Source organism: Heliangelus exortis, chromosome 22 (genome assembly GCF_036169615.1).
Source record: "Heliangelus exortis chromosome 22, bHelExo1.hap1, whole genome shotgun sequence".
Taxonomy (NCBI): Eukaryota; Metazoa; Chordata; class Aves; order Apodiformes; family Trochilidae; genus Heliangelus; species Heliangelus exortis.
The window spans coordinates 3,010,058-3,036,490 of NC_092443.1; the positions used below are offsets into that span (position 1 = coordinate 3,010,058).

At 57.4% G+C, this 26,433-nt stretch overlaps 1 protein-coding gene across 2 annotated transcripts; it reads right to left on the reverse strand.

The window, feature by feature from the left end:
- Window positions 1–204: 204 nt before the first annotated feature.
- On the reverse strand, window positions 205–24,614 carry PRRX2 (paired related homeobox 2). 2 transcript variants are annotated; one of them, XM_071766245.1, is made up of 4 exons: window positions 24,330–24,614; window positions 3,687–3,871; window positions 3,336–3,514; window positions 205–2,809 (listed from the first exon to the last, which is right to left on the reverse strand). In XM_071766245.1, exons 1-4 carry the CDS (start codon window positions 24,571–24,573, stop codon window positions 2,692–2,694), a joined length of 726 nt encoding a protein of 241 aa, XP_071622346.1. In that variant the 5' UTR covers window positions 24,574–24,614; the 3' UTR covers window positions 205–2,691. The 2 variants fall into 2 exon arrangements, with proteins under 2 accessions (XP_071622346.1, XP_071622345.1); XM_071766244.1 differs by having other exon boundaries at window positions 205–2,827; window positions 24,330–24,609.
- Window positions 24,615–26,433: the final 1,819 nt, after the last annotated feature.

Consider the following 26,433-nt stretch of genomic DNA (forward strand, 5'->3'; position numbering starts at 1 on the left):
AAGGACCACTTGCTGTTTGGGAATGAAATCCAGGTCTCTGGGAGGAGCTGTGAGATGCCACCAGCACATGAGGTGAAGATGGCCTTGTCCCCACGCCCTGAGCAATTTGTCCCCTGCCTGTGCTGCTTGCCCAGGGCAGGTGGGGAAAGCCCAGGAGGTGGTGAGGAAAGAGCCACGTCCCCATCACGTGCACGGACACGGCCCTACTCAGTAAAATATTTATTCCTCCATTATTTCACAAGAGTTGTTTTTACAAAAAAAAAAAAAAAAAATTACAAAAATCCTCCAAAACACAGACATGCAGAAGAAGGGGGGAAAAAAAAAAAAAAATCCCTGTGGATCTTGTTACAAGTAATTGAAATGTACAAATAGAAAGGGCGAGAGGGAGCTTAGATTACAATAATCCCTCCGTCCTGCTACCCCTCCCTGGGTGCAATTTGTATCTCATCTCAGGGAGGTTTTGGTGTTGACTGACAAACTGCAAGAAGCTGCCAAAGAGCACGGCGAAGGAGGGGCCCTAAGATTAGGAGTGAATGTTTTCAAATATATATATACATATAGATATTTAGTGAAGAAATATTTATTCCCTGCTTTTTTTAGGTTTACAGAAACGGCATCTGCAAACTATTAAATGGGTTTATTTTCATTAATGCTCTCAAAGAGGCAGTGACATTTATATCCCTGTGGTTTCATCTTGGATAACTGAAAAAAGAGCCCTCTGCTTTCCATGGGAATAGGAGAATAGGACCCCCCCGGCCCCCTCCTCCTGGTGTTTCTCATGGTGGGTGATTTGATCCTCAGTGGATCCATCTCCCCCCCCCAGCCTGGCATGTCTCTTTTTCTCTTTTTTCATGTCTTTTTTACAGCTTTTGTCAGGTCTCAGTGCTGTGGTTTGTAGGGGGGGGCTGTGTGCTCCCCTCTGGCTTAGCAAATGGGGGGGATACCAACCCTGGAAATAGGGGTAGGGGGCACAGGGTGGGTTTTTAGGGTGGCTGGATAGGGTGGGCAGGGTTGGTCCCTCCCTGGCTGCTGAGGGGGACTGGGGGCAGGGTGGAGGGGTTGGTTTCCCCCCACCCAGAGGAGATGGGGTCCTCTCTTGGTGCTCCCATCAGGTCTCCGGGTGCTGTGTGAGTGCCCCTGGGGCAGATGAAGTGAGGCTGAGGGTCCTGGTGCTGTGTGAATGCAGTGAGATCCCCCCTGGGAAAGGGAGAGGATGCTCCTGGGACCAGTGGGGACTCAGATGGGCACCTGGAGCTGGGGCACTTTCAGCCTGGGCACCCTTGGAGGGTGTTTATCTGGAGAAGCAGCTTAGCAATGATCTGTGCTCCTCCTCAGCTCTAGTCCTGCAGTGCCCAGGGGGCTAAACCCTTCTAGAGAGGTAGGGCTGGTGTCCCCCTCCATCCAGGCCACCCCTCTGAGCTGGGTGGTCCCCGTGCTGGGCTGGTGGCTCTTAGCAATGGCTGAGGAAAAGGGTGGTCTGGTTTCTAGAGGGTTTTTTGTCCACAAGGTAAAAATCCCCATCACTCTGGCTCATCCCCCGTGGGGTCTCTGCGGCTCAGTCCCACAGGCTGGGGGGTCCCCCCATAACTCGGGGTGAAGCTGCCCACCCCGCACCCATCCCCCAGCCCTCATCAGGCTGCATGGCAGGGTGGGATGATGGGGGGGGGAGGGTAGAAACCATTTCCTTTCTGCAAAACCGAAGCAGCCCCCTCCCTTTCCCCCCCTTCCCTGCGGAGTCGGCAGCCCCAGAGCCCCGCACATCTGCGGCGTTGCGGGAGGGGGGGGTGGGGTTTGTGCCTCCGGAAGGCTCAGCCTCTGCTTTGCAGTTGGCACGAAGGGCTGGGAGCCGCCTACTCAGCTGAAACCCAACAGCTTTTTCCAATTTGTTCTTTCCCCGGGCTGGTTCAATGACCTGGGGCTCTGCGGGATCGCTGGCAAACCCACCCAGGCAGGGCAGTGATGCCTGCCCGGGGACCGGCAGTGCTCATCCCCCCCCCTTCCCAGCTGGTAGGAATGATCCCAAGCTCCCAGAAAAGCTGTCGGGATGCCCCAGCCCTCCCGGCACCTCCGGGACGGGATAAATCCCGATGCCATTAGGAGAGGCAGCTCCTACATGCAAGCAGCACGGTGCTGGTCGGGACAGCCATGGCAAAGAGGAGCTGTTGGCATTCCAAAGTCTTTCCCAAAGGTTGCAGATGGGATGCACAAGGAGGTGAAGGCTTGGGTTGGGTTCAGAAGGTGTGGTTGAGCACCATGGGCTGGTGGGCTCGGGACCTTTCCGCCGCGGGAGGAGAAGACCCAATAATTCTTTGGCTCTCCGGGCAAGATACCCAAATTGGTCAAATCCAATAGTCCCAAGATCCTTCCATGTTTGGAAGCAAATTCTTGTTCCCTTGGCAAGTCTGTCTGTCCTCGAAGAGCCAGCGGGGGGTATGTGTGTGTATATATAGCCTTTATTATAGGGGTGTGCAGCAAAGCCAGCTCCTCACCAAGTCTGCTCCATATGTGGCTGTGGTGCTGTGTCCCTGCAGCTTGGGACTGACTCTACCTTCAGAAGGGAAGAGGAAAGAAGAGGTGCTGAGACACTGGATGAGTGGGGTGGGTGGGTGGGTGGGTGGTGGACTCATCCTGGACTGGCTCGGGAGCTCCTGCTGTATCCCAGCTGAGACCACAGGGAGGGCTTTGCCCTGCTCAGTTCACGGTTGGCACCTGGTTCTGATGGAGGCTGAACTCTTTGGCTTTGAGGCGCAGGCTGGCGATGCTGTTGGCCATGTTCACCCCCTGGGTGGGGGTTGAGGTCCCACTGGAGCTGTAGGAGGGGACAGTGCTGTGGGGAGGGAGCAGGGGAGGAATGAGGCCAGGCCCACTGAGGAGTCCCCACACCCCACCGGGTCCTGCTGGCTTCCCAGAAGTTTCCCTGGGAGACCTCTCCCAAAAGAGCACTCAAGGCTGCAGCGTTTTTATGTGGGAACCCCTCAAACTATGCACCAGGAGGCCCTGCCTTGAGCTTTTATGGGTGAGATGGCTGGGTGTGGGGAGCTGGGAACCAGAAGGGACCCGTGTCCCTTCCTGTGTCAAGATGTGGGAAGGGTCAGCACGAGGCCAAGTGAATCCCTGGCTGATGATCAGGCCCCTGCTCCAGCCCCAAAACGCATGGAGGCAGGGAAGCCTGCCCAGCCCCAGGCAGGGGATGATCAGATGGGGCTGAAAAAGGTTCCCAGAGCAAAGCCAGATGAACCCCACAGAACCCCCCACAGGGCTGTGCTCCCGGGGTGCTGGCGTGGTCCCCAGGCCAGCGGTCTCCTGGCCACCTTCTCCCCAGTGCCTGCACCTACCTGTATGGGGAGGTGCTGGTCCAGGAGAGATACTCTGGGGTGAGGGTGGTGGGTCGTGGTGCCATGGGTTGCTCAATGGCAGCTTCTTGGCTGTAGGATTTGAGGAGTGAAGCTGATCTGTTGGCCAGCATCGCCCTCTCGTTGCGGCGAAATTTGGCTCTTCGGTTCTGAAACCAGACCTGCACGGGGAGGGAAAAGTGGGCAGTGGGGGGACCTGTGCCAGCAGGGGTGTCCCAAGCATCCTTCCTACAGGTTGTGGTCATGTGAAAGGTGAGATGAGAGAGGGGACAGCCCCTACTCCTGGGGAGGAGACAGAGGATGATGGTTTTTCCCCCGCAAATCTCTGCTCACCTGGACCCTCGCCTCGCTGAGGTTCACCCTTCTGGCCAGCTCCTCCCTCACGAAGGCATCAGGGTAATGAGTCCTCTCAAAAACCCTCTCCAGAGCCTGCAGTTGGCTACTGTTGAAGGTCGTGCGGTTCCTCCTCTGCTTCTTCTTCCTCTTGGCTGCCCCACGGCCTGGGCTCAGGCTCTCACCTGTGGGGAAAGCACAGAAGGAGCCACATCAGAACCAGACCCACGTGAGACCCCACGCAGGGACCTGGTTGGGCTCAAACCCTTCTGGGGGTCTGCACTGCCTTGATCCCTGTGGGACCTGGGATTCCCTGAGGAGCAGAGCAGCCCCGTGCTCTCCATGAGAATCAAAATCTGTTTCAGCACCTGCTGGACCTTAAAGAGTTAAACCCAATATTTGAAAAATCTTTGGTGGCTTTGTGGTTGGCTGAAACCACCCAGACCTGAGTTTAAACACCAGTTTTAGTGGACTGTGGGGCAAAACTTCTGGGACTGCAGCTCAGAGCCTCCCCTCTCAATGGGGCCACGGCCACAGATTCTCTTGGGTTTGGGTTTTGCTGAAGGTTCAGCTCAAGCTTTCATGGATAGCGGTGGAAATTTAGCACCAAAACACCTCGGAGGTGTTTTCTCAGCTCCCAACACCCCTTAAAGCCTTGGCCATGTCCTCAAGGTGACACAGGGCTGCAGCTGAGCATCTGCTCCTCCAGTGCTGATCTGGAGCTGGACCCAAACCCCATCACATCTCCCTGAGCTCAGCCTCCTCAGGGTTTATTTCTGGCTCCTGGAAACACAAAGCTCAGGGTGTTCCTCAGTATTGATCTTGGGCTTGCAGCCAGGCTGAGATTATTCTCCTCTTTGTCAATAATATCATCAGGTTTTGGGCAAGTTTCTGGGGTCTCTTTCCCCGTGGTACCCAAGGAGCTGCCTGCAAAAAGAGCTCGTGGGGAATGTGTTTTGCTGGTGTTCTGGGGGTACTGGTTCACTCTTCCTCCTCTTAATGAAGCATCTGGATCCAATCTGTACCTACTGGTGGGAAAGTATTTGGGAATTATTTGAAATGTTAATGGTTTTATGGCTTTCTGATTCATGGCAGGGTTATATTGGGCTTTTCTGCTCTGTATCACTGCAGAGGCCACGATGGGAGGAATTACTGCTCCCTGAGTGTGCTCCAGAGAGGACTTGCTAATGAGCTATCTTGATACTTATTAAATAGATGGGCAACGTTTGGAACTGATACTTGAGCAAGCAACAAAAATGTAAGGGCAGGGATATTAAATCCCCTGTTTCAAGGCACTGCTGAGCTGTTGAGAAAGAAGAAACTATGGGTTCTATGATCTTTAAGACCAGAAAAACCTCCTTGAGCCTTAATTCTGAATTATTCAAGCCATTAAATCTCTACCAATAAGTTCTGCAGCAAGTCCCCAAGGTCCTTTTCTTCCTAAGTATAGCTCTCTGGGGAGCTGTCTCATCCTCAGAGGACCAGAGGGACCCCAATATCTGCTGGAAGTGACCTCCTGGAAAGCTCAGATGGTTTCTTTGGTGCTTTGCTATGGTGAGGACCAGTGCCAGGATCAGGAACTGGGTGTTTCTAAAATCCTGAGTCATTAAGGAATGAAATTAGGCTGGGAGGAGATGCTGGGACATGGAAGTGGCACCTGGGCCACCTCCCAGGCACACGCAGGGATGCTGCATCCTTTTGACCATGATGGGGACAAACTGCTGGGACCATGGGGAGGGAAGAACCTCTCTGGGTGATGATGATGATAAGGGGAGGAAAAAGATCTCTGTCCACCTCCCAGGGCCTCTCTGTAGCCACCATCATTTCTCTGGCTCTTTTATTGTGTCCTAAGGACCTTGATCTTTTGGGCTGGAAACCACTTGTGCTCTTGTATTTGGGACAGGGCCTTCTTGGTTGGGTAAAAGACATGGTGGATGGCACCATACCCGAAATACCTGTGGGTTTGAGACCCTTTCCCCAGCCAGGAAACCACAGACTGCCCTTCCCTGCCCTTCGTGTTTAAAGGCTCACAAATAAAATTCTCCAGATTCCCTCCAGCCCTTGTTCCTGCAGCTTCAAATGTTCTGCCAGTCTCTGCTTTCCAGTTGCCCCTTTTAGTTAAACTCCTTTTTTGGTCCTGTTTTCCTTCAGCTAGCTAACGAGCTGCTGGATTAAAATACACCAAGTCCAGCCATGATTGTTCCCTGAGTTTTCTGGGAGCCAAAATGGGAACCATCAGGCTGGGAAGGAGCTGCAGGATGCGACGGGGCAGGAGATGTTTCCCTGAGGGTTTAGGGCCACCCCAGGGGGAAATTAGAGAGCAGGGCTTGGTTCAGAAAGTGTCGTCACTGAGGGCACCCACTGCCCCCCAGCAGCCCAGCAATGATTTCAACAGAACTCCAGTAAATGTATAAATAACATTTATGAACCCCCTTTGGTCCCTCCCCAGTTTAAAACCTGGCTGTAGGGCTTTTCCATAAGTGGCTTCTTCTTCTCTCACCCACTTCTAATTTGGCTGAAAGCAAGGCAGGGGAGGAAAGGTTTCTTAAATTAACTCTCACACCACCTCCATAGGATCTGGCTCCATTTCTGCCTGGTTTCTGTCTCCCCAAATCCACGGAGCCAAGAGCTGAGTGGGAGCTGGGCAGTGCCAACCAATTCCTGTATGGGGCTACCAGGGGGGGCTGGGATGGGGTTGGGCCAGGATGTGTCTGGGTGCTGGGGGTTCCTGGAGAGCTGCAAGCCTCAGCTTGGGCCACTTTGTTCATCCCTTATTGCTGGTTTTCATGGAAGGACCTCCTTCTGCTGGAGATCCTGCTCCAGGGAGCTTCTTGGAAGATGCTGGTGGCCAAAACCCCTTCCCCACCTTTTCACACCTCCCCTAAAACACAAACCCCCTGGTGTAGCTCAGATCACCCCAGTCCCCCAGAGAAACCTTTGCCTTCCAGCTTGCTCTTTTCCCCAGCCCCCCATTTCCCACTCCCCTCCATCCCTTGGCAGCTCCAAGCTGGAATCCTCTGCTCAAGGATGAGCCTTGGTACCAGACCTCTTGTCCCCATCAGCTCAGCCAGGGTGGGTTTTGGGGACCAGACAAATGTCCCCCTGATGGTTGGTGGCAGCTTTACAGAGGGCAAAGTGGGGTGGGATCCCTTTGGTCAGTGGTGTTTTAATAACCCCAAAACTGGGCAGCCCAGAGCACTGGGCAGAGCTGGAGAAGCAGGAGATGGGCTGGGACATCCCTGGCATCCCCAGGATTTGGGTTTAACTGAGTTTGATGACAGAGGAGAAATCAGAAATCATTTCCCCACCCTGATGAGCTCCTGGGAATAAGAGTTTGGAATCACACCAAGTTCAAAACTTGCTGTCCCCCTTTCACCCCAAAACATTGCTTGGGGGGGAGGTGGTGGGGTATGGGGAAATCCCAAGCTTTGCCTTGTGTCAGTTATAATTTGGGGGGGTTCTTTGGGGCATGGCTGGAGGCTTTGGCTCCATTTCCCAACCCCGAGGTCAGAGGGGACTCCTGAGCCCCCCGGCCACCTTTTCTTTGGTGTATTTATCTTCCACTGATTACAATTTCCTCTAAAAGGAAAAAAAAAATACCCAGGGGAAGGGGGAAAGCTGGGGGGGAGGTGATGATAATGTTACTGAATAACAAAAGATGACCTGGGGGGAGGATGGGGAGAGGGGGGCACAGGGGATCTGAGCAGAGCAGGACAGGCCCCATGTGCTTCCCAAAAAAACCCATGGAAAAACATCAGGAAAGACACAAGTCTCTTCATTCATGATGTGGATGAGTTTTGGGGGGAGGGGGTTGTTGGATGCAGCCCCAGGAATTTCCAGCCTTCCCTTCGTGCTGCCCAACCTCAGGTAACACAGCTCTGCCCTATGGGTGGGGTGCTGGGAGTCACCCCAAAACTTTTCTCTGGGCAGGAACTGGGGAGCAACTGGTCCTGTCCCCTCTGCAGGTTCAACCCAGCACTGGTGGAACCCACTTCCCCAGCTCCTGCCTTTTCCCTCTCTGTTTCCATCAGTTTTCCATGGGAAGGGCTGGGTAGGGCCCAGCCTGGGCTTGCCAAGGGGGGCCCCATGCTGGCAGGGCCCCCAGCCTCTGGCAGCAGCCTCCTGGGGCTGTAAAGAGGTAAATTTGCACTAAATTTCCACTGAGGCTTCAGCTGTAACTTGCAGCCTGTGATAAACAACCCCAAGATCCACTTCAGAGCCCTGGGGACCACGGTGTCCCCAGGCAGGGATGCTCCAGCCCAGCAGCTCAGCCCTGGGAGTGGCTTTTTTTGGCTCCATCGTGGAGCAGAAAACCCAGTTTTGGGGGGTTTCTTGACAAAATGCTCATCCCAGAGTGTGGTGACCCTGGGTGGTCACCTCAGCAAGCCAAAAGCTGGTGTGTCCCCCAGCTGATGCCACAAACACCCCCTGTGACCTGGGAAAGGGTTTGGTGGCTCCAGCTCTGCCTCTTCTTGGCTTTGGGGTGCAAATCTCCCTCTTTTTTTTTTTTTTTTTTTTTTCGTGCCAGAAGGGACCGAGTTCAAGCCTCTCCTGCAGTAAAAAAACCCAGGCCACATCCCCTCCAAAGTGTTTCATTTTCCACTGTGCTGCAGACCCCAAAGAGTTTTCTGCCGTTAAATTATTTCACATTTCTTGCTGAGCACTTTGCCAAAGACCTTTTAAGCTTTAAATTTTTTCACCACCCCCCCCTCCCCAGCCAAATAATCAAATCTCTTGTACCATTTACTTCCCTTCTCCTGGAATGTTTTTTTGTTGGGTTTTTTTTTTTTTTTTTCCCCTTTCCACCCCCCCCCCCCCTTTTTTTTTTTTTTTTTCTTCTTGGGTATAATTTAAGGGTTTGGAATAGCCTGGAGGGAATTAGCTGTAAATTCTTCCTAAGACAAATAAATTCAGCCCTCTAAGTTTCTCCGTTTTTCAAGCTGTTGAGAGACATTTTGGGTTTGTTTTACTTGAAATAATGATCGTGGCATATCTGACCCTCAGGCTGCGGCCGGCTCGAAACCAAATAAATAGCTTTTATTAATTAAGGTTTATCCTTAACAAATAAAACCCCAATTTGATCTCAGCCGCCTGAATTAGGGAAAATAAACAACGGGTTCTCCGGGCACTTGATGTGGATTTAACAAATTAACGCTGGGCCTTCATCAGGGAAGCCACGGGGTGGTGGAAGCTTTTTACAGCCAAGAAATCCTTTGGAAAAACAATGTCTGTCGGTTCTCCCGGGGTCTCTCGGTAAACATGTGGACTCCCTCCATCCCTTTCTGTACTCAGGGGAAACGAGGAGAGCCCCTGATGATGCCCAGCCAGAGTTTCATGTGCAATTGTTTAACTTCTCCCCTTAATTTCTGTGATGGGGAGGAAGAGGTTCCCTTCGGGTGGCTCCAAGGAAAAGGTCTCAGGTTTGGGAGCTGGTGTCCACCCCCTCTGGCTCCTTTGGATCCCAATCCACCTGAAGCACCTGAAAATGGGCAGCTAAATGCAGCTGGACCCATTTTCCAGCAGCTGGACCCATTTTCCAGCAGCGTTCCCCATCTTGGGATGTGGCTGGAGGGACCCTAGATGGGATCCCACACCCTTGGGATGTGGACCCTCTGAGCAAGGATGTGGTTGGAGGGACCCTCGGGGGGGCTTGGGGGGCTCATCCCTGCTGGCAGGACAGGGATTGCTGCAGAAGTGATGGTGGGAGCTGCCTCTGTGGCTCTTTAATCTCCCCAGATCATCTGGGGGGGAGCTGGGGACTGGGTGCCCCAGATTTGGTGCCTTTTCTGCACCCACTGGTGATGCCAGAGTGGGTGTGGGGACCACCCCAGCTTGGGGGCAAAACCTTACTGGTGTGACCCCCATTTCTCTGGGGTTTCACCCCACTACCCCTTAGGGCCACCAACCCTTGCCCACGGGGCTTTGCTCAGTGGGATCCAAACCCATCCTGGGGGCAAGAAGGAGACAAGGGAATCCCTGGGGAACGGGGCTGCCAGGTTCCCCCATTGCCAGGATCCAGCTCCAACCTCCTCACCCTGCCCCAGCACCATTCCCTGCTCCCCTGCATCCCATTCCCAGCCTCCCGAAGACTCTGGGAATGCCAGAGGCTCCGGGAGGTGGGGATTGAAACCAAGGAGGGGTTGGGTGGGAAGGGGGTGGTCCAAATGTGCTGAGTCCGAAGGAAACTTTCTCAGCTGAAGCAGTGAACATGAAAAATTTAAGAGAGGGGCAAGTCTCAGCTACTGGAGAAACATTACAGCAAAATGTTTCCGAGGATGTTTCACCTCATTAATTGTGAAAAAACTGAAACGCTGACACGTTTTTACAGCCTGCCAGTTTTGCTGGGGGAAAAGTGTCTCTGTTAAAAAAAAAAAAAAAAAAAAAAAAAAGGAGAAGCAAAAGCCTGGACTGAGAAAGAGGCCAAAGCTGTCCCGGGGGGGCCTTAGCCCGTGCTCACTGACAGGCAGCAGCAGCCTGGTTTATGGTTATGGAGCTGCTGCTACCCCAGCCAGAAACCACCCAGCTCTGGTTTGCTGCCCCCAGCCCTGCACAGAGCTGAGGTTTGGGAGGATCCATCCCAGGGATGCCCAGCCTGAGGTCCCTGAATCCCGGAGGTTTCCCCCCTTGCACCCCCGGGAGCTGGGATTGCAGCTCTGTGAGGCTGCCCCGGGCTGGTGGGTGCTGTCTGGGCTCTGTCGGACCAAAAAATCTGAGCTGGGAAGGTGCTGGAGGGCTGGCTGAGCGTCCCTGCAGCCCAGCTGGGAGGGGTCCAACCTGGGCTTGCAACCCGGCTGTGGCACCGCAGCCTTTTCCCAGCTCATCCTCGTCATTAATGCAGCAAATGTGGGGTTTAGCTGGGTTTTGGGGACCAGAAGGAACGTGGGAAGGAGGAATCCTGTGTTGCAGGATGCTGCCTCTCTCTTAGGGACAATCCCAGCCCAGCAGCAGCCACCAAATGCACAGGTGAGTGGATTAAAGGTGGCTCTTTAGCAAGGGCTGAGGTGATTTTTCTGCTGGAAAACCCAAGGCAGACAGGCTCAGAAAATGTCAGAGGGAGGAGGGGAGGAAGAGAGGGGATGAAGGAAGAAGAGGGTGAAGAGAGGAGAACCAGATGCTGGAGAAGCCAGGGGAGAACCTGGCGTACTGAGTCCTGCACTGGGATGTAGAGAGGATGCCCTGAAAGGTGAGACCCACAGGGCTGCAGCAGGTAAAGCCTCAACCTTTGGGAGTTCCAAGCCCTTCCCAAAGACTTCACAGCCTTTCCCACCACGCCAGAGGCTCCTCCATGGATGCTCGTGCTTGCCCAGCCAAGGCCAAGCCCCAGGAATGGTACCATACCAAGGAATGGCACTTTGGCACAGCCAAATCCTGTGTCAGGGGAAGCATTTAATGAATTAATTACAGCCACATTCCCCAGGTGAGGAGGAAGGGTCCGGGGGATGCTGTGAAGCCTCAAGAAGGAGCTGGGGAACATCTTTGGCTGTGAGGCTCTGGTGGGAGAGGGCTGAACAGCACAAGAAATTCTCCCCCCTCTCCCAGGCAGCTGGAGGAGATGATGCCACCCCCCCAACCTTCTACCTGGGGTGGGAACCACCTTGGAGAAGGAGACAGGGACAGACCCTGCTGCCAGGCTGAGCCTCTCCTGGATGCATCCCAGCCCTTCAGAGCCTGGTGCTGCCGGCATCCCCTGAACCCAACTGCTCCAGAAAGAGCCTCTGGCTGTCCTTTCCCAGCTGCCTGGCTCCTCTGTGTCCCAGCAGCCATTGTGCAGGGCCCCAGGGTCCCGACTGCCCAAGTGGCACCAGCCCAGGGCATCCAGCCCGGGACCCCGGATGCTGAGCGCATCCCTCGGCCTCAGGGATCTGCAAGCCAAAAATTCCCTCCTGGGGCTGTGCCCGTGCAGAGAGTGAGCCCAGCCCTGGGAAAGGGCTTTCAGGAGCTGCCAAGAGCATCCTGTGTGCTCGGGGGAGGCTCCAACCACAGCCCCACACAATGGGCTGTCCCAGCTCCAGCGCTGCCGTGGCCCCCATTGTGTCAGGTCCTGGCAGGGATGGAGCTGCAAGAGGGGATGAGGAGGGGATGAGATGGGGTCCTGCTCCCTGCTGGGTGCCCTGGTTTTCCCTCCTGAAGAATGGCAGAGCAAGGAAAAAAACGTTGTGGGGAAGGTTCATCTCTGTCAGTTCATTGGGGACAGTGGTGGCTTTTGTGGTCGTGGTCTGGCATCTTCCCCACTGATGGAAGGAGAACACAGCTCCAGGGGTTCCCACCCTCCTGGGGTCTCCAGATGGGGTTGGGGGCCACCCCAAGACTCCAAAAATTCATCAGCAATGGTGCTGGTCAGGGATGTCCCCTGCAGATGCCAAAGAGGGGGGACAGGAGGGATGCAGGGATGTGGGGGGTGCTGTGCCCAGGGATGCTCTGGGAGGCTGGGCCACCCCAAAGGGCTCCTTGGGCAGATGCTGGTGGCCACGGGGCTGGAGGTTGAAGGATCTGGCAAGCCCAATCCAAGCACCTGGGGACAAGACCCAGTGATGGGTTTGAAGTGCTGAGCCAGAGCATTTTAAGACTTTTTTTTTTCCCACCAATCTGCCAGCCCCTGAAGTGGGGACCTGGGCACCAACCAAAGGTTCTGGCTCTCCCCCAGCTGCCAGGAGCCTCCCCAGTGAGCAGGCACTGACCTGGGGGTTTTGCTTTCATCTCTCCTGCCCAGGGGATCTTCTCGTGGAGGGACAAGCCCAGGACTTGTTCTGCCTTGCACTTCACCCCAGGGATGGATCCCCTGGCCCTGCAGCCTCCCAGCTTTGCCAGGCCCCTCCGTGCCCCGTGGATAAAACAGCAGAGCAGGGAGCAGAGCTGAGGAGCAGGTGGGTGAACTGGCACAGGGAAAGGGGCATCTTGGGCCTCCTCACCAAAACACTGGGGTTTGGGGCAGCCCTGGGCAGAGGGGTGACCACAGTGGCTGCCCCAAAGCCCTGGGGATGGGCAGTGCCAGGGTGGGTGATGCCGAGACAGATCCTGCGTGGGGTTAAGTGTAGCAGCTGCTGCTTCTCCCCCCACAGCCTGCAAATATTTTAGAGCCCCAAAAGTGCCACCATTGCTCCCCCGACACAGCAGGTTGTACCCCCTTTGCCAGCAGGGAATGTGTAATTAATTAATGCTAATGAGGCTTGTGCAAGCGCTGGCCCTGAGAGCAGCACCCGCCTGCTGCCTGCAAAGCTCCACCAAAAACTCAGCTTCCACTGCAAAGTGGTTTTTTTTTTTCCCCAGTGGGGTGGGGAAGGGGCTGGGTGGGTGGGTGCCTCAGAGCATCCTGGTGGCAAGAGCCCCCTGGGACCTTTGGAAGCCAAAACTCATCAGGCAGGGCTGGGTGGCAGGAGCTCTGTGCTCCCCCCGTGGTGATCCCAGCCTTTCTGCCCACCCAGAATTATGGTTTCTTGAAATTTATGAGCAAAACCCCCTCGTGAGGGGTGGCAAAACCTCCAGCACTGGAACCCAACCGCTGCCACCCACTGTGGCACTGCCAAGGAGGGGGGGAATGTTGGGAACCCCCCCAGCGTCCCCTTCTGCCACCTCCCTCCTGACTCCCCTCACATTTTTGAGGCCAATCAGGTGTTTTTCACACCCAGCCCAAAATGCCACCCAGCACCCATTTTAGCAGCAATGCCAGCACCTCCCCAGGGCCCCTCCTGTCACCTCTGGTGGCCCTGGCCAGGGGACACGGGCAGGTTTGGCCAGGGTGCAGGAGCCCCCCAGGGATCTCATCCCAACACCACTCCCAGGAGGACCCCGGTGGGTGCAGGCACGCACAGACATCCTGGAAACCCTCACCAGAGAGCAGCATCCCTGTCCTCAGGTCTGGTTTTCATTTGAGGTCGGTGGCCTCTCGCCAAATTTATTGTAAAACATTCATTTTAATAAGTGGCTCGTATCTTTTTCTGTTTTTTTTTTTTTTTTTTTTTTTTTTTTTTTAACCCAGCCTGGTGGTTGTTAACTGTTTGCAGGTTAAAGCAGAGCCGGGTGCAGGGATGGCAGGGACAGAAGGGACACCAGGGATGGCATTACAGGGACACCAGGGATGGCAGGGACAGAAGGGACACCAGGGATGGCATTACAGGGAGACCAGGGATGACAGGGACAGAAGGGACATCAGGGATGGCATTATAGGGACAGTAGGGATGGCGGGGACAGAAGGGACACCAGGGATGACATTACAGGGACAGTAGGGATGGCAGGGACAGAAGGGACACCCAGGATGGCATTACAGGGACAGTAGGGATGGCAAGGACAGAAGGGACACCATGGATGGCATTATAGGGACACCAGGGATGGCAGGGACAGAAGGGACACCAGGGATGGCATTACAGGGACACCAGGGACGACAGGGACAGAAGGGACATCAGGGATGGCATTAAAGGGACACCAGGGATGGCAGGGACAGAAGGGACATCAGGGATGGCATTACAGGGACAGTAGGGATGGCAGGGACACCATGGATGGCATTACAGGGACACCAGGGATGGCAGGCAGGTTGCTGGGGACAGGTGCTGGCTGCAGGGGGGACATCAGGGGACACCTCAGAGATAGCAGGTTGGGGACAGCTGCCTTGGAGTCCCACTTCTGCAAAACCCAGTGGCACTGAGAGCCTGACTCTTGTCACCCCAAGTCCTCATCCCACCCCGTGTCCCTGTCACACCATGCTGGGAACCCTGCTGGATGAACCCCCAAAGCCCGGCCCAGAAGCAAAGTGGGGAGCAGGCTGGCACCAGGGTTTGGGGTCCTGGGGTGCAGTTCAGGGACCTCTGGGCACTTTCATACCAATCCCATAACAATTTAACCTCAGGTGGGTACCAGCCCCTGCTGACCACGTGAAGCCCTCACAAAGGGGACAGGGCCTTGATATTTGTTTCAGGTTTTACAAACCTCTAATACTAATAGCACTGCTCAGTGTCTTTTTAATTTAAATGAAAACAGTTATTTTTTTTTTTAATTTAAAAAAACAAAATCCCCAGAGGTATTTACAACCCCTAAATTACAGCCATGTGGCCAGCCCAGCCAAGAAAGTGAAACCTGTGAGGAAGGAGTGTTGAGGCTGCCCTGGCCTGAGCCCAGCACCGTGCTGGTGGCCGTCCCCAGGTCACCCACGTCCCCTCCACAGCACCCACGGACAGGCTCTGCTTCACACCTTTGCAGGGAATGTGGGAACCCAAGTCACAGAGCACCCAATCCCCAGGGTGCTGTTCCTAGTGGGATTGCATCCCATCCTTCTGCCTCTCTCACATCCCCGCTGCCCTTTTTTTTTAACTCCTTCCCTCTCCTTTTCTTTTCTTTTTCTCTCTTTTCTTTTTCTCTCTTTTGCTTTTCTTCTTTTTCCCTGGCCTCACAGCAAGCTGCCACAGGCAGAGGTAAGAGCAATGCAAACCCCCCCTTTGCCCCCCCCCCCCCCTCACAGCTCGGGGTGCAATGAAACCCCCAATGCCCTGCACAGCTGGGCGTGCAGCCCCCACCCTGGGGTGACCTCTCCTGCTGCCCCAACCCCTCTGCCCACCCTGCCCCCCACATCTCCTGGCTCTGCTTCCCCCCCACCTCCCCACTGTGCCCCCTGCACCCCCCTTCAACCCCCCAGTACTGCTGTGGGGCTCCCTTGGCACTTTGGCCCCCAGCCCCCCACTCTCTCCAATGCTGCCGTGTGCCCCCCACATCCCTTGTGCCCCCCACATCCCTTGGCTTTACCCCCCCCCAGCCCCCCACTCTCTCCAGGATTGCTATGTGCCCCCAGCCCCCCACCCTCCCCAGTGCTGCCGTGTGCCCCCCACAGCCCCCCAGCTCTCTCCCTTCCCTGCTTCCCACTCTTTCCAGCTCTGCCATGTGCCCCCCCCGCAGTCCTTGCCTCTTCCCCCCCCAGCCCTGTCGTGTGCCCCCCGCACCCCCTGACCCTGCCCCCTCCCCAGCTCTGCCATGTGCCCCCGGCAGCCCCCCAGCTCTCCCCCATTCCCAGCCCCCCACTCTCTTCAGCCCTGCCGTGTGCCCCCCACACCCCCTGCCTCTCCCCCCCCAATTCCTGCTGGGTTCCCCACACACCCCCCACCTCTATCCCCCCCCATTCCTGCCGTGTGCCCCCTGCACCCCCCATCTCTTCCCCCCCACATTCCTGCCATGTGCCCCCCACACCCCCTACTCCTTCCCCCCCATTCCTACCATGTGCCCCCTGCCCCTTCTCCCCCCCCATTCCTGCCGTGTGCCCCCCGCAGCCCCCCAGCTCTCCCCCCTTCCCAGCCCCCCCACTCTCTCCAGCCCTGCCATGTGCCCCCCACACCCCCTACCCCTTCTCCCCCCCATTCCTGCCATGTGCCCCCCACACCCCCTGCCTCTCCCCCCCCATTCCTGCCATGTGCCCCCCACACCCCCTGCCTCTCCCCCCTCATCCCTGCGGGGTGCCCCCTACACCCCCTACCCCTTCCCCCCCATTCCTGCCATGTGCCCCCTGCACCCCCCTTCTTTCCCCCCTCCTATTCCTGCCATGTGCCCCCCACACCCCCTACCCCTTTCCCCCCCCATCCCTGCCGGGTGCCCCCCGCACCCCCCGCACCCCCCGCTCCCGGGCCATGTGCTCCGCAGTCTCCTCGCGTGTGAAGCGGCCGCCCCTGGGGTTGGGTGGCGGGGAGGATGGCGCCTCTCCACATCTGGTTCAACGCGCTTGCCTGGCGCCGGGCTTAGCCACAGGCTCCATCCCGAGACACAGAGGCTGGAACAGCCCCCGACAATTCTTCCTCAGCCATCGCTCCAGCCGCAGCTCAAAAGCTGCTTTATTATACGCGCTCCAAAGGGGGGGGGGGGATGAGGAGGGAAGGAAGGGGAGGGGGACGGCGGCGGCTGCTGCTGCTCTCTGAAGGCTCCCGGTGTCCCCCTAAAGCCCTGAGCTGTCCCACCCCCCATCCCCGGCCCTGCCCCATCTCCTGGAAGCTTTATTCCCCCCAGCCCCGGGGTGCAGGACCAGCTCTGTGGCCTCGTTACGCCTCCTGCTTAATTAACGCCCCCTCCCAGCTGCTGTTCGCACCCGGAGATGTGCAGGGCTGGGGACATTCCCAGGGAGACCCCATCTGTACCCCTAATGTCCCCAGAGGGGTGGGGGGGGGGTGTCCCCAAGCAGGGACAATCTCCCCCAAGCCCAGCATCCTATTTAATCCTTATCTCCCCGCTATGGGACCGGCAGCCAAAGCCACTGGTGTGGGCTCTCGGGGGGTGAGAAAGGGGTAAGGGGGACCCCATCTTTCCCCAGAGAGGGTTGTGTGTGTCCTCAGGCTGGGACAATTGTTCCCAGCCCCTCCAACATCAGCATCCTATTAACCCCCCACCTCCCTCCTGTGGGATCCCCAGCCAGAGCTGCCGGCACAAGCTGTGGGCGGGGGATGTCCCATGGGTGGGCACCAGACCCACCCCCTGCACCCTCAGCCGTGTTCCCAGCAGGTCCCAGCGCTGGGACCGGTTTTCCTAAGGGAAGAAGTGTTGGGACAGGGCATTTTTTCCTTGGGAAGGCTGGGAAACATCTCCCACAGCCCTGCATCCCTCAGGTGAGCGAGAGCGTTGGGAATGCTGCAAGGTGGGATTTATTTTTTTTTTCCTTTTCTTTTTGATTCTTAGAAATTCGGGGACATTCAGTGGAAAGCTACCCAGTTCTGCAGTGCTGTGGCAGCGCTGGCAAACAGGCATTGGAAAACCACCTTGAAATCCCCAAACCAATCCATCCTCCCTGAGCTGGCATTGCTGTCCCCATGCAAGCAGCAGGGCAGGGCAGGGGGTGGTTAGTTCTGCCCTCTACACTTTCACCCTCTTCCCAGTTGCTTTTTCCAGACAAGAGGAAAAAAAAAAAATAAAAAATTATTGGCATTAACCCTGGTCTAAAATCCTTTCCTGGTTCCAGCTCAGCCTGGCCACAGCCCATTGCCCTGGAATTTTAAAGGATGCTCTGAGCCTGCCCCGTGGCTCGGGGATCCCATCCTGGGAGAACAACTCCTTCCAGCCACTGCTTGTGCCTCAGGGAAGGGACAGGGGACACCAAGGCTCTGCCGAGCCCCAAAGCACCCAGATCCCATCCTCCTTCAAACCCCATCCCTTTGGCTCCCTGGGAGGATAATTCCCCGTGGCTGAAGGAAAGCAGTGCCAGGAGAAAGGGTGATCAGGAGGGTTCCTAACGAGGCAGCCTCAAAGCCCCAAATCATTTCATCAGCCTCCCAGCTACAGACACACGCCCAGGCTCTCCTAAAATGCTGATTCGTTGAAATTCACCCATCTTGGCTGCACGGAGTCGAAATTTCATATTTTTCCTGTGAATCAGCCCCGTTCCCTGAAATAACAGCCCAAAAGGAGAGGGGAAATAGTCTTGCACTGAGCTGTTCCTGGTCGAGCTAGACATAACAGACTGGGGGGGTTGGGAGGGGACAGGACACAGCAAGGTGTCCCCATGCCCTGGCACCCTCCTGGGCTGTGCTCAGAGCACATCAGTGGGTGCTGCCAGGGCCATAGGGGAGTGGGGCAAAGCCCCCATGTCCCCCCCATGGAGGCGCCCCCCATATTGTGCCCTCCAGCCCCTGATGGACGGGGGCTCTGTCCCATGCTCCTGAGCCTTTCCCTCTTGGAAAAATCCAGGGATAGGAAGGAGCATCCCCCCAGCAGTGACTGCCAAAAACCTGGCTCACTGCAGGTGTCAAGAGGAGGAAAATCCCAGCGGTGAGAAGTTAGGGGGGAAGTGATTTTCCTGCCTTTCTGGCCCAGCCAAAGATGCTCTGGTTCCTGGGCTTGCCCAGCAAGGGCACTCCCCACCCCCCCAAATTTGAGGGTGTGGGGATGGTGTGAGTGGGGCTGGAGGGGACAGGGAAGCAGAGAGTGGAGGTACTAGGGGGGACCCCATATCAGAAGCCCCATGAGTCCTGGGGTCTCCCAACTGTCACCCCACCCCAGGGTCCCTCCCTGCCTGTCCTGGCAGAGCTTTGTGCTGCTCTGGCTAATTTTGGCAGAGCTGTCACCCAACTCACCCTGCCCATGCCATGGGGAAAAGCATCGCCCACCCCATCCCCACCCCCTCCCCACGGGGTTTGGGTGAGCAAGAGCCAGGGACAAATTTCCACCCACCCAAGGGTCAGGGGGCCACACGCAGGTCCCGTGGCAGTGTCACAGGGTGACAGACCCAGCTGGAGGGGTCATTCTGCAGATTGGGGCTGTCCCCAGCAGCAGCCGGGGGGGTGCAGGGGGGGTCTGGTCCCCGGAGCATTTTTTTGTTCCGAGTTGGATGAAGGACTGGGAAGTGTCTGGGTGAACCGGGACACATCAGGCTCTGCATCCACCCCTCCCCTGTCGCCAACCCCGGCTAAGCGCTAACAAATGTGGCTGGGGGCGGGCCGGGGAGGGGTTTTTTGGCACCCACACCCTCCGCGCTGATGGATGCGACACTCGGGACCTGCCACCACCGGGCACAAGAGAACTGCTGGTCTTGGGCACACATCCCAACTCTGCTGTCCCCTCCCGTCCTGCTCCAGCAGCCCTGTGGGTACCAGCCCTGCACGAAGATAAACCTCACGTCTTAGGGTCTGCAGCCCTCAAAGCTCCCCAGGAAGGGAGATGTCCCCAGGCAGGCTCTGGGGACGGGAAGGTGACAGAATCGTGGCCATGCAAGGATGGGTCCTGTCCTGGTGCCACCCAGCCCGGCTGCGCTGGCCTTACAAGGACCGAGACTGCTCACCTCCCCCCCTGCTCTGGATGCCACCATTCCCAGATTTGCCCTCCAGGGGGTTTGCCAGCCTGGGAGAAAACCATGGAGAAGGAGAGGAGACTCCTGTGCCTGGGCACCCACAGCTGATGCTGGTTTGGAGAGCAGCGTGGGACCCTGTGTGCTGTAAACCCCACACCCCACAGATGGGTCGTGTCCCACCTCCAACATCGACCCTTAGGCTGGGCTGAGAAGGTCCTGGTGCCACCTTGAGGAGCCAGGTGCCACCCTGAGGAGCAAGGTGCCACCCTGAGCAGGTCCTGGTGCCACCCTGAACAGGTCCTGGTGCCACCCTGAGCAGCCAGGACCTCTGCTGTCTCCTCCTCTTGGGACCAAAAGCACGAGGGCATCTCCTTGGAGAGCTGCAGATGCTTCTCAAAGCCTCTCAGCAACTGTGGGGGTTGAGTCGAGGTCCCACCAGCCATGTCCCTCCCTGAGGTGTCACTAATTAACGACACTGTTTAATTGCAGCAGGTACCAGCTGCACCAGGTCCCTGCACAGATGAACCCTGGGGCACATCCCATCCCTTATTCTGCAGTCAGAGTGTTCCAGGCCTGCCTCCTGGCCCCACAGCTGGGGCGTTGAAGTGTCCCCAAACTGTGCCTCCTCTCTGGAGGGGACAGGTGCTATCTGGGACACAAAAATGTGTCCTGTGGGCCAGCAGCAGCACAACCCTGGGGCTGGGCTCCCGTGGGGACATCAGCTGGATTGGTCCTGCCAGAGGGATGGTGCCAGAGCCCTGGGTAATTAGCCACCACTTGACCCCAAAAGCAAGTCCCTTCCCTTTTTCCACTGTTACCAGGTCCCTGCCTCACTTCTCCCTTTTCAGCTCCCCTCATTTATGAAATTAAGCCCCAATTTGCTGTAAAATCACTTTAATCACCACTGCCCTCTCGGGTGCAGCCTCCTCCTCTCTCTTCATTGCTGCAACCACCCAACACCCTGGTGTGGGCCAGGGGGTCCTGGCTGCCCTGGGGCTGAGGAAGGGGCTCCAGGAGCTGCCCTGTAAATGGGGTGCTCAGGGGCCACCCCCCTCCTCTCCTCATCACCTGGCTGCAGCCAAACAGGCAACGGGACAAATTTCTGTCTGTCCTGGGCCCCAGGATCCCCTCGGAGGGGCTGCAGCTCCTCCTCTGAGCCTGCCCATGACTCCAGTGACTCTTCCCGAGTTTTCAGCCCCGAAGCCACGGCCAGAGCCAGCACCCGAGTCCCTCTCCCATCCCCAGGCGGCACCAAAAGTAAGTTCATTGTTTGAAAAGCCATCAGTCAAGGCCTGCTGGCTAAAATTACCCTCCTGCTTTATCATCTTGAGAACATTAAGGGCTGTTGTTAACAGATGTTTCGTGTTACACGTTATTTGTTAGTCTAATGAAAGGAGGTGAACAAGCTTTCAAGACCTCAGAAGTTGTGAGGAAGGTTTTGGAGGGGAGGCTGCTGCTCTGCTCCAAGGGGAGGATGAAGATGATAATGAAGATGAGATGATGCTCAGCCTGTGCTCAGCTCTGGTGAGGCCACAGCTCGAGTCCTGTGTCCAGTTCTGGGCCCCTCAGCTCAGGAAGGAGATTGAGGTGCTGGAGCAGGTCCAAAGGAGGCAACTGGGCTGGTGAAGGGATCCAGCACAAGTGCTGTGAGGAAGGGCTGAGGGAGCTGGGGGTGTTGAGGCTGGAGAAGAGGAGGCTCAGGGGAGACCTCATCACTCTCTCCAACTCCCTGAAAGGAGGTTGGAGCCAGGGGGGGGTTGGGCTCTTTTCCCAGGCAACTCTCAGCAAGACAAGAGGGCACAAGAGGTCTCAAGTTGTGCCAGGGGAGGTTTAGGTTGGACATTAGAAAGAATTTCTTTCCTGAGAGGGTGCTCAGACATTGGAATGGGCTGCCCAGGGAAGGGGTGGATTCTCCATCCCTGGAGCTATTTCAAAAGAGCCTGGATGTGGCACTCAGTGCCATGGGCTGGGAACCACGGGGGGAGTGGATCAAGGGTTGGACTTGCTGAGCTCTGAGGTCCCTTCCAACCCAGCCAGTTCTATGATTCTATGATCCTGTTGGGGTTTCCTTGCTCTTGCTCAGCTTGGGTGATTTCTGCCTCTTAATTTTAGGGTGCCACAAGAGCAAGGTGGGATCTGCATCCATGTTCCAGCAAGGATGTGCTGGGTGCCCCCAGGACCAGTTTGGTGCTGGGGCCAAGGCAGAGGCTGAGTTGCAGAGGGGGTTGGGGACTGCTCTGGTCCCCCGTGGTGCCAGCAGGCAGGGATGTGCCAGCTCTGTAAGGAACACCAGAGGGGCTGCTCCTGGGGGAGATGGGTGCTCAGGGCCCCAGGACTGCCCCCACCCTCTGTCCCTGGTGGGGAGGGCTGTGGGATGGGGATGGTGAGTGAGGGCAGGAGGGGGTTGAATCCCACTCTGCAAAGATTAAAACCCTGCCCTGAGCTTTTCCAGCTCTGCCATCCTCGGGTCCAGAATCCTCCTGCTGCTTCTCCACCTGGGGAAGGGGAGAGGCTGCAGTCTGCTGAGCATCCCTGCACTGGCTCTGCCTCACAGAGAGGGTGACAATGGCTTTGCTGAAGGCTTGGGGCTCCTCTTCCTCCATCCCACCGGAGCAATGACCCTGATAACCTGAGCACAGAGCCCCATCCTACACAGCAACACTCCCCATTTGCAGATGGTACTTGTGGGTCCATTTGCATAACCCACTGCCCCGGACCTGCGGGGCTCCAAACTTGCATCTGGCAGGAAAACAAACCACAAGGGTGCTGGGGAAGACAAGAGAAAATCCTGAGGGGCTGGTTTACTTCAGGATGCCAATAAAAGATAATGTTACCAGTAAAAGTTCCTCTGCTGTCATCACGCTGATGCCGAGAGCATCACAGATGTGGAGCCAAGGCAGGGCATCTGCCCCGTGTTTAGGGTCTCCCCATCTCGATTTGGGCAACTAAATCCCCGTTTAGGGAGCGGGTAATGGGTGTCACAGCTCCATGTGTGCACACACAGAGGTTTTCTTCACTGTTTCCTTGTTCTCTTCTTGCTCGCTGCTCTCGGTGCCCATCACTCAGGTATTTCTCCCTCTCTCCAGGTGGGGTCAAGGGAAAAATGCTCCTGGATAAGTTGTTGGAGAATCCCAGATGCTGTTAGTGTCTTCATCACTGCAGCTTCGCTGGAAGAACAGGTGCTAATGGGAAATATCCCCCGTGGTGCTGGGATCAGCAGCTCAAACCCTTCAGGGCCTCTGTCCCCCAAGGAGTGGACTTGTAGGGTGAAAAATGGATTTGTGGGGTCAGCCAGCTCCCTTGCCTCTCTTTCTCTCTGGTATTTGCATCCCTCACAGTCTCCACTGAGCCTCCTTGGGGTGCACTGGGGGCTCAGCAGGGTGATGGTTTCTCCACAGTTCTGCAAATAGCCCTGAGCTGAGCTGGCTGCTGGGCTGGGTTTCCAAAAGCTGTACCCATCCCACAGGCTGTACTCGTGTGTGTGTGTGTGTGTGTGTGTGTGTGTGTGTGTGTGTGTGTGTCCAGAGGTCCCTTCCGTGGGTGAAAACCTCCCCACAGTCCCGAAGGGAAGGCAAGAACCACAACCCAAAACCCTAGGGAACGGGAAGGAGGGAGGGAGGGTGGAAAATAACGCCAAAAATACCAGATCCCATCCCAGAAAGCAGTGCCCAGCCCTCACCCAGCCCTCAGCACCCCCAAGTGGAGGCAGGTTGGGGGGTGGGGGCTCAGAGGGGTCTCTCTGGGGAGGGAAGAGGTTGTGCAGGGGGTCAGAGGTGGGTGGGAAAACGATGCTGGTGAGGAGGGGGCACAGGGAGCACCCTGCGTGGGGCTGTTTCCCACCGGGACCCCCTCACCTTTGGGATGGGCTGAGCCCCTTCCACCCTCACAGCTTTCCCGGTGGCTCCGTACGGGGTCAGGCCCTTGGCAGGGGTCAGCTGTGCTCCAGGAGCTCCAGAAAACAAATTTGGGATACCAACACCCAGCCGGCGGGCAGGTTTGGGGGATGCCATCCCCAGGGTCCCCTCGAGGTGGAGGGGAATCTGTCGGGGCTGCAAGCCACACTCTGCCTCCCTTCTCCATCACCTCTGCTCGGGTTCCAGGGGGAGGGGGCTCCGGGGGCTGTCAGGTGCCCCCGGACCGGGACTTTGGCCACAGGGACGGGACGAATCCTCCTCGCCCTTCGGGTACCGGAGCCGGGATGCGCCGGGGCCGTGGGAGCGGCTCGGGGGGGGATGTGCGCTGCCCGGTGCGGCGACAGCCACGGGTGTCCCGTTAACGAAGCCGTGTCCCGGGTCGGTCCCTGTCCCGTTTCCCAGTCCCGGCTCTGCCCCTGCCGGCCCGTTGCTGCCGGTGTTACCGGCCCGGGGACACGCAGCGGGCGGCACCGGGAGGGGACCCCACGGCCCCGCCGTGCCGGCTCCACTCTCCGGGACGGGAAACCGAGAAGGCGATGCCGGGAGGAAAAGGAGGGATCCCGCAGGCCGCGGATCCCCGGGATTCACTGGGCCGCCAGGGACTGTCCCGAACCCGGCACCTCCGGTGGCGGCGGGGAGGCAGCCGGTGCGGTGTCCCCGTCCCCCGGTGCGGTGCCTCTGCCCCGCCGGGTGTTCCCGTCTCCGGCGCAAACATCCATCTGCCCCACAGCAATATCCCAATCCCCTGGTGCGATGTCCCCCTTCCCGGTGCGATGTCCCTCTGCCCCAGCAATCGGGGTGTCAGCACCCCCTCCATTCGCCCAGACGGGGGTCTCCTTTTCCCCCTCCCGATGCCCCCCACCGCACTGAGGGGGAACACACCGAACCCCTTTGTCCGCGGTGCCCGGTCCGGACACATAGCGGGGACACCCCATCTCCAAAGCTGCCCCGAACCGGGGGGGCACATCCCGGGGCGGCGGGACTCACCGTCCTGGGGTGCTGCCTCGCTGCCGCTGCTGCCTCCCGAAGGCTCCGGCATGGCTTTGCCGCCACCGGCGGGTGGGGGGACGGCCGAGGGGGTCCCGTTCATCCCGGCCGCTACCTCCTCCAGGTCGAGGAGGTGGCTGACGCTGAAGTTTTTCCGGCTTTGAGGATTTTCGGGTGGTTCCGGACCGCGCACGGCGCTGGGGGCAAACGGCTTGTCCATGGCGAAGGTTGGCGCCGAGTCCATGGCTCCCACCCCCAGCCCACCCCGAGGTGCCGGGCCGCTCCCCGGCCCCGTTCCCCACTTCCCCCACCCCCCCAAAAGAAAAAAAAAAAAAAAAATTTTTTCTTTTTTTTAAATGGGGGGGGGGGAAAAAATGCCGGCTTCCCTATGAGTCCGGCTCCCTCCCCAGCCCCTGTTCCGCCTTGTGCTGACGTCTGGGGAAAAAAACCACGCTCCCAGCCCAAACTTTCTTCCCCTGCTCTTTGCTCTGGAGCTGTTCAAACAAACGCCCCTGCTCCGAGCTGAGCGGGGCGGCCCCTCTTTTCCCCCCCCAACCCCCCGGCACCGCGACCTGCCCCCCTGCCAGGGGCCGAGCCCCACCGGCAGCCAAGCCACGGAAAAAAAGTGGGGGGGGGAAAAAAGAGAAGGAGGGAGACTCCCCCCCCCTTACCCCATCCACATCATCCCCCCCCCCAAGCTCTGCTTTAAGTGCTTCTATCAACAAGTGTAAGTGGCTGCGCTCCGTGGGGAGGGATGGAGGGGGGGGGGAGAGGGGCCGGGTTTCCCGAGCCCCGAGTGGGGCTGGAGGGAGAGGTGACCCACAGGTTAGAGGGGGATACGGCCCCCCCTCCATCTCCAAGCTCTCCCCCCGCCTCGGTCCCCATCAACCCCAGAGCAAGGTCACCTCTCCTGGGAGCAGCCTGGCTCTCTCGCCTTAATGAGATAATTACGTCCTGCACCACGGTTAAAAACTCCTAGGCTGCTTCCCTTGGGGTTAGAAAGAAACCTCCCTAATGAAAACCAGCCACCGGGAGAGGAAAAAGGAGGTTTGGTGTGGTGTTTTTTTTTTTTTTTCCCCTCTTTAAAAATCATATATATATATATATATATATTTATAGATATCGACACATATAGGCGGGGAGGAGGGGGATGGGAGGGAGGGGGCATAGAGCCGGCAGCTGGATGCTGGTGCCCAGCGAGGGGATGGGCAGAAAGGGCAGAGCTGGGGGGGGGTTATTTCTCCCCCGGTGCCCCCCTTGCCCACACAAGGGCTGGGCTGCACACACGCAAAGGTTCGGGCTCGAAAAGCTTTGGGCCCGAAGCTGCAGCCCAGTTCTGAGCTCATAAACATCCCGGCTCCAGCGCAGCCGAGGGAGGCAAAACCCCTGGCTGAGTTATTTTAACATTTTTTGTCGAAAGCCTTTTTCTTGCGCTCCCTTCCCCTTCAAGTCGGAGGCGTGCGGGTTTGCAGCCAGGCAGCGCTGCCAAATCTGATCTTCCTGACGGGGAAGCGGCTTCCCAGAGCTCTCCAGCTTGGAAGGGGTGTAGCTGAAGGCAGCTTTTGGCTCTCTTCGACTCCGCGGGGGGCTCCCCGAGTGTGCAAATGAGTCAGCCCAAACCTCCCTTCCCCCCTCCTTTTTTTTTTTTTTTTTTTTTTGGGGGGGGGTGGGTTTGGTTCATTTATTGGCTCTGTTGGCCCGATTTATTGGCCCCAGGGCCACCTCAGGAGTCAGCGCTGGTGTCTGGTCCTGTTGCTGTGTAAATCAGGGACTGGTGTACTGGTGTCACACCACTTTCTGCTCCTGCACCCCCCCGGGGCTGCTCCCCTTGGATGGGGGCTTTGCTGCAGCCCAGCACCCAGCTGGATGGGTCCCCAGCAGTGCCAGGGTGACGCTGGGAGCTCTGGTTATGTGCTCAATGCATAGATTAAAATATATTTTGCATACATTTGCAGCAACCCCTCCTGGCTGCTTTTTGGGTTGGGAGGTGCCTGTGTCACCCCTGGGACCACCAGGCCCTGGGGGACCCAGCACAGCCCCGTGTGTCCCCCTTCATCCCCCAGGTGACCATTTCATCCTGATTTTTTTCCCCCTATGGCTGTGG

Bases quoted from the DNA above. Each gene is read 5' to 3' on its own strand.
- PRRX2 (XM_071766244.1), bottom strand. From the start codon at position 24,573: ATGGACTCGGCGCCAACCTTCGCCATGGACAAGCCGTTTGCCCCCAGC. The intron at 3,515-3,686 runs GTGAGCAGAGAT...CTCCCCGTGCAG, and splicing joins TCAGCGAGGCGAGGGTCCAG to GTCTGGTTTCAGAACCGAAG. The intron at 2,828-3,335 runs GTAGGTGCAGGC...CCCTCCCCACAG, and splicing joins ACCAGCACCTCCCCATACAG to CACTGTCCCCTCCTACAGCT.